The sequence below is a fragment of the Equus asinus genome, chromosome 17, assembly GCF_041296235.1.
Source record: "Equus asinus isolate D_3611 breed Donkey chromosome 17, EquAss-T2T_v2, whole genome shotgun sequence".
Taxonomy (NCBI): Eukaryota; Metazoa; Chordata; class Mammalia; order Perissodactyla; family Equidae; genus Equus; species Equus asinus.
In genome coordinates, this window is record NC_091806.1 from 31,404,879 (window position 1) to 31,413,347 (window position 8,469).

Sequence of the window (8,469 nt, forward strand, 5' to 3'; positions counted from 1 at the left end):
CACCGTATGGGATCTTCCCCCAGAGCCTGGGGCGGAGGGGTGGGAATGCCTGAGCCAGGGCTGAGAAGGGTCCTCCGGAGTCCATGCTCCGCCCCCAGGTGGCGCTGCAGCCCAACACCTCAGCACCCACACCCACCCCTACCGGGAGCCCTACTCCACCACCTTTTACTTTCCTCAAAGCCCCACCCTGCAGGAGTGATGGCTTTCAGGTGTTTCGAACCCCAGGGAGTCCTCCAAAGTGAGCGATGAAGAAAAGAGTCAGGAAATGCTGTGGGAAGTCTGGTTTTATTTCCAGGAGGGACAAGGGGACAAGGCCAGTGTCCAGGGGGCTGACCGGATGCTGTGAAGTGAGGAGGCTTCAAGGCAGGGTCTCCGTGCCAACGGCTTAGGAGGAGCAGATGAAGGGCAGACGCCTGCTGCAAGGAGCTCTTCGCCAGTGACCCCCTGGCAGTAGAGAGCACAGTGAGGTCAGCTGCCCATCTGAGTGTGGCTTGTGCCCCGCTCCTTCCCTCCTCAGGTACCTCATACCCTCCCTCGCCCGCTGTGGCTGTGATCAGTCAGCCATATGTTGCCTACACATCCCTACCAGCTCACATTTCGTGAGCTCCCACAGCGAGGGAGGCAGGGTGATTAAGTGCTTTCATCTTCACGATGACTCCAAGAGATGGGTGCTAGCTCATCCCCATTTCTCAGATGAGGAAACTGAGGCTTAGTGGGGGTAATAACTTGCCGCTGTCTCAACTGGCCAGTGGCAGAGCCGGGATGTGAACCGCAGCAGTCTTACTCCAGTTCCTACGGTCTTAGCCATTGTACTAAGCTCCCTCACATCCCTCATCCATGCTGTTGGAAGCTGGAGAACTGTCTGTCAGCCATCCCTAATTCCCACATCTTTCCTTAGTCCCTCATCCACAGTTTAGTTCACCTCTGCTACTCTCATTGTTGCCATCATATCAGAAGAGGGAAAGGACCCCCATCCAGGCCGTAAGATGGAAAGCCCGCATCTAGCCCCACACAGGACACCCCATCACCTGGTTTTGCTTTGAGGAATCCTTCCCTACATCTCAGCCCTTCTCAAAGAGAGGACATTGGCTCTCCAATTGCGGGGAGGGTGTGAGTTTGGGGAGGAGTGTTGAGACAGTCAAAGGGACAGTATGTAAGAGGTCACCTTACCCCCGTTCCCCTTGCCCTGGTGCTCAGTTCCCCTCACCTCTGGTGCATAGAGCCACGCAGCGGCCTCTCCCATTTCTAGGTTGCCCTGAGGCCCAGTAGCTATAATTCCAGCGGCTCCCATCAGTCCAGCGAAATCTCCTGCGCCAGCACTAGAGAAGGGATAGGCTGCGTCAGAGGGCAGACGTCCAGGAAGACAGAGACAATCACGGGCTCCGGAGAATGCCCACCGAGCACCAAGCATCCCTTTCTGGACACTCACTATATGTATAGTCTCTTCTCGCTGTTCACCCGGCTAGAAGCCAGATACCCTAGAGATCCATCCCTGAGTGCAGGCAATGACATCGTCACACAGAGTAGGCTTCTCAAACTTCATTGTGTATACAAATGTCCTGGGGATCTTGTTGAAATGCAGATTCTGATTCAGGAGGTCTGGGGTGCGGCCCAAGATTGTGCATTTCAAGCAAGCTACCAAGGGATGCTGATACTACTGCTTCATGGACCACACCTGAGTAGCAAATGTGATGGCACTTATTCATCCACAATCCCAGAGCCACTCTAACAGAAGAAGGACTCCATTTTTGACATGGGGCAACTGAGGCTCAAGGAAGTCATTCAGCTAGTAAGTGACCAAGAAGGGCATGGAACCTATCTCGTGATGCCAGTGATGAGCTGGTAAGTCTTTAACAACCATCTCTGGGGGAAGGTGAGAAGGCAGAGGGACTTGTAGCAGTTGCCAACTTCCTTGGTGTAAATTCATCCACCATGGGAGATTTCAAGCTACAAGCATGAAGTCACTGAACATTGAGTTGGGAAGAGATGTGCATAATCAGTGGTTCTCCTGAGCCAGTACAAGCCATCTCCAGCTCATCCCCACCTGCCTAAGGTCACCTCAGCTGCTGGGATAAGACTTGAGGCAGGCAGGTGTACCCTCAAGGTGATCAGAAAGAACTTCCGTACCTGGGAGTTGGCCCCTCACTTACCCAGCCTCTCCTGATGCCTCCAATCCAGACCTGGCCTTGGTTGATACCCCTGACTGAGCACTGGAGGCGATAGTTTAAGTGGTAGCTGTGTATGGAGACAAGATTGCCTCGGTAGCACCTCCTGCAGACATTCTGCAGAGACAAGAAGAGGTGGTGTAAAGAATTCACTCTCCTTTTACTCAAGTCCATGAGTCTCCAGCAGAGAGCCTACATCCCTTTTCAGTTCATAAATCAGGACCTACTTGCCCCCCTCAGTCTCATCGCTTGCTCCTTTTACTGTTGTCAGGAACTTCTTGCAGGAAATAATAATAAAACTCAGAATCATTATAGCCCCCATTGATTGAGAATTTACAATGACCCAGGGACTATTCTAAATACTTTCCATGTATTATCTCATGGAAACTTCACCAGAAGTCTAAGAGCTTGGAACTATGTATCTCCATTTTACAAATGAAGATGCTGAAGCTCTGAAAGGTGAAGTGACTTGCCCAGGTAACACAGTCACTGACAGGCAGAGCCAGGATTGAACATAGGTCTATCTAATACCAAAGCCTTTTGTCCAAATAAGTGGTTCTCAAAGTGCAGTCTCCAGGCAACAATATCATCATCACCTGGGAATGTGGTATAAATGCAAAGTCTTAGGCCTCACCACACACTTGCGAAATCAGAAAGTTTGGGCATGGTGCCCAGAAATCTGTTTTTTAACAGATTTCATCTCACTAGGAGATTCTGGTGCATATTAGGCTTTGATAACCACTAGTCTAAATGAGTATGGAACGGAAGGCTGAATCCACTCTCTTCTTCTCCCCCAGGTCCTCCACAGTAGCTTTCCTGCCACTCACCTGAGCTTGATTAAACCTCCTAGGAGTTCGCACCAAGAAGTAGCGGCAGGTCTTGCACCCAGAATGGTGCAATTCAATTGTTTCCTCTTCCCTGGGGCACTGCAAGTCTTCACCTAGGGCTGCTGGGTCCCACTCCATGTCCTGCTCATCCTCAAAGGTGTCTTGATTGGTGGAAGCCTCAGCCTCCTCTCCTTCTGACTGGATCACCTCCTCTGTTAGGGCCAACACTCCCTCCTGCTCCCCTGAACCTTCCACATCCTGCATCAGGTCTGCCTGTGTCTCTCGGATGTCCAAATGGGGGTCATCATTCTCTGGGAAGAAGAGGTAACTTGCCATTAGATGAGTTCTCCCCTGTTCCAGTGCAATGGACAGCTCTGATCCCACTCAAGCCTTCCTATGGATGCCACCTGACCACAAGACAGGAAGGATCTCCGAGGTGTTAAGTGAGGCAAGAACTCTTGGGTCATGTGCACAAAGGGATGAGAACCTGACTTCTAGCTGACACCACAGGTATGTATTTTGAGTTGGGAGAATGCACCTGTGGGAAGCCCTTCACCTACATGAGTGGGTGGTTTTTCCTTGTGAAGGAGCCCTGATAGAAAGTTCAGGTCACAGTTGTGAGTCCAGGAGAAATCTTAACAGAGATGAGCTGGGTCAACTGAAGAGGGGAGGCTGTGGCCTCGGCCCCACCAGTGCAAAAAGGGTGCAGAAAAGAGGAGAAAAGAGAAATATAGATGAGACGAGAAGGGGAGGACTTACCCAGATGAAGAGCAGCAACTGTCCCCAGCAGGAGAAGGGGCAGGAGCAGAGGGCATTTCATATCTACTCAGTCTTGTGACAGGGACACAGCACCACCTTGCCTCCCTGGGATGGCCAGTGTGTCTGCACAGCCCCTGGCACATAGCAGAGAAGGAAAGTTTGTTTAACTGGTTTATTCAAGGGCAAACTAGAGAGCTTCCTTCTCGTCCAATGAACAGACCCTGAGCTGGAGAATCAGGGAAAGGACATGAGGGTGCCGGCTCAAGGTCAAAAGTCCCCTCTTTCCTGAGAACTCCATCACTGCTCACTGGAACAACACTTAGCCCAGACCCTGGAGGAACAGGTCTGCTCAGGGCCAGGGCCAATTTTACTCAGAGTGGAGAAGAAGAGGAAAGGAGAGTAGCCATTATGGTGCTAAGGACAGACCTCTGAAGTGTTTGCCAGATAGGGTTCCACTTCCTCCCAAGCCCTGGACCCCTCCTCCATGGGCAGCCAGGGGAGCACTCACCTCCTGAGAGTCTAAGGCTCTGGTCTCAGCGTCTCGGGCTGCTGGGCCCCAGAGGCAGCCCTTATACTGGGCTTTTGGGGAAGTGGGAAGAGACTCAGTGTGGGGTGTGGGGCATTGGAGCTGATCAGAAGTTTGCTCAATCCTCTCCCCCATGAGCCCTGCTCTCTACTGGGACCTGCCTCCTGGGGTCTACTGCCATATGTGGGTATGCATCCACCCCGGTGTGCTTGAGATGACCCCAGATGTCTATTGTCGAGGCAGAGTTATTATTAGTGCCCCTAAAGGGCCCTGGCCTGAACAATGCTCCTTAACCACAGGAGCAGCCTCCCTTTGGTCAATATCCCAACAAATGGAGTGGAGAATCCAGGGATCTGGGAGACCATGAGAGGAGGAGGGGGGAGGTGAAGGGAGCCTCAGTCCCCCTTGGCCCTTATCTAGAACAAGTCCTTTATAAGCATCACGTCCCTGAAACTTCACTTTCATCTCATTCCCTTGAAAATGTATGATTATCCCTACTTCACAGACATGAAAAGTGAGATTCAAAGAAGGAAAGTGACTGGACAAGATTTCACTGCAAGCGGGTAAACCAGGATTTCGAAGTCTTTTTGGCTCTACAACCTCTGTCTCTCTGTCTCCCCTCCCTCCCTCCTTTCTGAACTCTCCTTGTCCCTCTCCCTCTCTTTCTCACCTTTAATGTGTGAAAGACCTAGGCTCTTTCTTCTGCACTGAGGATCTAAATCAAGATTCTCAACCTTTGCACTCTTACCATTTGGAGTCCATTCGTTGTTGTCGGGGGCTGCCCTGTGCATCGTAAGAAGTTTAGCAGCATCCCCAGTCTCTACCTATTAGATGCCAATAACACCTCTCCCAGTCATCACTATCAAAATTGTCTCCATGCATTTCCAACTGTCCTCTGGGGAGCAAAATGGCCCCAGTTGAGTATCACTATCTAGAATATGACATTTTGTCCAACCTCAGGTCGCATCTATGGCAAGGCAGCAACAGCTTGAATGGAAAGCTTCATGCAGAGTCCTTCAAACATTGGTGGACCAGCTTCCCCATCCCACCCCACTCTCCATCTCCCTCCCGCCATCTGCCACCACAGGGTCCGGAATAGGGGGAAGTGAGTGATGCATTCATCTCGAGTGCAAGATTGAAGGGAACACTACAGAATTCAGTAGTCAAGGCAAACAATATTTCAATGCAATCTTTCTTAAAAGTCAAAAACAATGCAAAAATATCAAACCCAGCTTTCATCAACCAAGCTCCAGCCAAATTCAGTGCAGTCCAAGGAGAGACTAGCAAGTGCTAAGCAGTGACTTTGCTGGATATCACTGCCAAGAGCTAGCGGACTTGTTGGGATGGAGGACTCAACACTGTGACCTCCTGGTTTTCCTCAGATTCCAGCCCAGACCCCCAGTTCTCAGGGAACCAGGAGCAGGTAACTCAGAGGGTGAAAAGGCCTGGATTCCTTCCTCTCCTCTGCTCTGCCAGGGGACCTACAAATGGAGAAGTATCAGAGAGGTCACTTCTTGGCCTGATTGCAGAGTAACCATCCAGGCTGTTATCTCCCCAGGCCAACGGACCAGACCCTCAGCTTATCTAGCTGACTTGGGGCATTGGTCAATTCCAGGGCCCCCAAATCCTGGTCTCTAGGTTTCAAAATTAAGACCTCTTAGTCGAGGAGGGGGTGGAGGACTAGACCTCCTCCTCATTGTTCTCGCCCCTCCTGGGGCCCAGGCCAGGTGCATCATTTCACTGAGCAGTTGGGTTGACCAATAAGGTCAACTACTCTCGTGAACCAGCACCATGACAAGTTTTGCACACGTTGTTTCATTTCAACGTCCATGTTTCACAGATGACGAAACGACATCTCAGAGCACTTAAACAGGTGCCCAAGATCACACAGCAAGTCAGAGACAGTTCTAAACCAGAGACAGGCTCCTTATGCACTCACGACTGCCTTCCCTCTGCCTCCTCTCACTCACCTCCCTTCTCCACAGCCTGCTCCTCCTCTGCATTGACCCAGTTTTCTTTGCATATGAACCCTGGGAAAAGTCATTCCAATGACTTGCTCAGTCAACACAGTGATGCCTATCTAATTTAAAACTGAAAATAACATTTTTAAAGGTCTACCATGGGCCACGTATTATGCTTCATTCAGGCTTTTACATCCATCATCCTACTTAATTAGTCACTAAAATCACCTACAATCTGGTATTACCATCTCTAGCCTATATATTTACCACAAAAACTCAGAGAGGTTGAATGACTTGCCCAAGTCTACACAACTCATAAGAAGTGACTTGTTGACCCTACTCTGTCTGACTCCCAAGTCCTCGCTTTTTTTGACACACCCAAATTGTTACCTCCACACACTCTAGCTAATGGTGTTAACATTTTCAACATCCATCAAGTTCCAAGTCTCTGGCTTGTTGTTGGCATTTATGTTCATAGGGTTTTCAAACTCTGCCTCCTGAGAGTCTGTCCACCCCACATTATGCAGAGGGTGTGTCTTGCCATCTTGAGAGGCAGTGTTGTTTGATGTATAATGAAATCACAAGTCCCAGAGTCAGCTCTCTGTGTCTCAGTCTTCTCATCCATAAACTGAGGCTAATGCCACAACCTACCTCTAATGAGATCAGCTTCAGTACAGCTCTCAGAACTGTCCCTGTCGGATAGTGTTGGGAGTGGCCCTTGTCAGGAAACCAGGACTACCACTCTGACCCTGATCAACACACAAGCCCTGAGTGTAGATTCGGCTCTGCGCTCTGCACGCTTTGAGGAGCTCCACAGATTCCACTGTGCACATGCCATCTTCCTTTCACAGAGCTTAGTGAATATCTTGTCTTGTTGGAGAAAGAAAATGCACACAGAAACCCGTATTCTGAAATGTAAGACCAGTGCCCTTATGTCATTATTTTCATTTTTTACAACGTTCTTTGTGGATGTGTAACATGCATTTTGTCAAGTATGGTACACTGTGGGTGTGTAATAAGTGGCAAAAATTAGTGGATATTGTTGTGCTTATATTATAAACAACTATATGTTCCCGAACAGTACTGGGCTGTGTCCTAACATATTCCCAGGCCTTATATACAGTTGACCATAGAGCAGGTTGTCTGATATTGGGTTTCCCAAGGAGAAGACCCTGAGACAAGGACTTGTGTGCCAATTTATTTGGGAGGTGCAAGGGTACTAGTAGCGAAGGGAATAATTCACAAGAAAATATGTGTTGTAAAGACAGCTACATCCATTGGTAACTGGAAGTTAATTCCCCTGGGACATGGTGCCGAGGACATGCCTTAGAATTATTCCACCCAAGGGACTGGGGTGCTCAGATACCCACTCCTGAGAGTTGCCGGCTGTACCTGGGACATGTTAATTTCTTAGCACATTAAGGTAACCACAGTCTGTAGGACATTGATGGTCCACCGGGAAAGATTCAAGAAAGACGGATGGGGTCCTGGCAGAACCTGTACCTGGGTGCCCGGTAATTTGGCATTGTATGAAAAGAGCTAGCTGAGCCCATTCCTCTGTCTCCAGGACGGCCGCACAGACCCCATCCCATGTTTCATCCTGCTTGAGAGTAATAACGTCTGGTCCCTTTCACGACAGACAGCGGAGTAGGGAGTCACTGTAGGACACAAAGTTCATGAGTGGGGCTAAGCTGGGTGGATCAATGATCAGAGGAAAAATAAATCAATTTAAGGAAAGCAATTTTACTGCTGAGGGTAAAGGTAGGGGAGGCAGGCAGGGGAAAGTAGGCAGTGTCTTAAGAGGGGGCAGCTCTGAAGTCTTGACTGGGTCCCACTCAGAAGGAACAGACAAAAGGGAGGGCTGTGATGCAATGAGATAGTCTCCAGTGACCTGTGAAGGCAGAACCAGAAGGGGCCTTCAGCCTCTTGTTTCCCCTGACTCAGCCCCAGGAGTCTTCACTCCCCACCCCACCCAACACTTCAGTGGAGATGAAGTCTGTAGATTCAGGAGGCGTCTCCCTTGAAGGGTCCAGCTCTTCCTCGCAACTCCTCTGGGAGCCCATCCCACCTCCCCAGGCCTTTTCAGATTTCATCCCCACTCCCACCTCACCTTGGGTATACATGGACACACAGTTGCCACCAGAGACCGAAGGCTCGCCAGCAGCCCACAACCAAAAATCCAAGACACTGCCATCCATCCAAGAGCCACCCTAGAGGATAGAGGAAGGAGA

General features: G+C 50.0%; 1 protein-coding gene across 1 annotated transcript; it reads right to left on the reverse strand.

The window, feature by feature from the left end:
* Positions 1-266: 266 nt before the first annotated feature.
* Positions 267-4,327, reverse strand: LOC123278164 (proteoglycan 3-like). Its single transcript, XM_070487800.1, has 6 exons — positions 4,260-4,327; positions 3,752-3,885; positions 2,993-3,303; positions 2,151-2,282; positions 1,208-1,319; positions 267-444 (listed from the first exon to the last, which is right to left on the reverse strand). Exons 2-6 carry the CDS (start codon positions 3,810-3,812, stop codon positions 386-388), a joined length of 675 nt encoding a protein of 224 aa, XP_070343901.1. The 5' UTR covers positions 3,813-3,885; positions 4,260-4,327; the 3' UTR covers positions 267-385.
* Between the last annotated feature and the right edge of the window lie 4,142 nt (positions 4,328-8,469).

Excerpts from the sequence above, each read along its gene's own strand:
- LOC123278164 (XM_070487800.1), bottom strand. The coding sequence starts at position 3,812 with ATGAAATGCCCTCTGCTCCTGCCCCTTCTCCTGCTGGGGACAGTTGCT. Across the intron at positions 3,304-3,751 it reads AGTTGCTGCTCTTCATCTGG|AGAATGATGACCCCCATTTG; the intron begins GTAAGTCCTCCC and ends TCTTCTTCCCAG. Across the intron at positions 445-1,207 it reads CGTGGCTCTATGCACCAGAG|GGGGTCACTGGCGAAGAGCT; the intron begins GTGAGGGGAACT and ends CTCTACTGCCAG.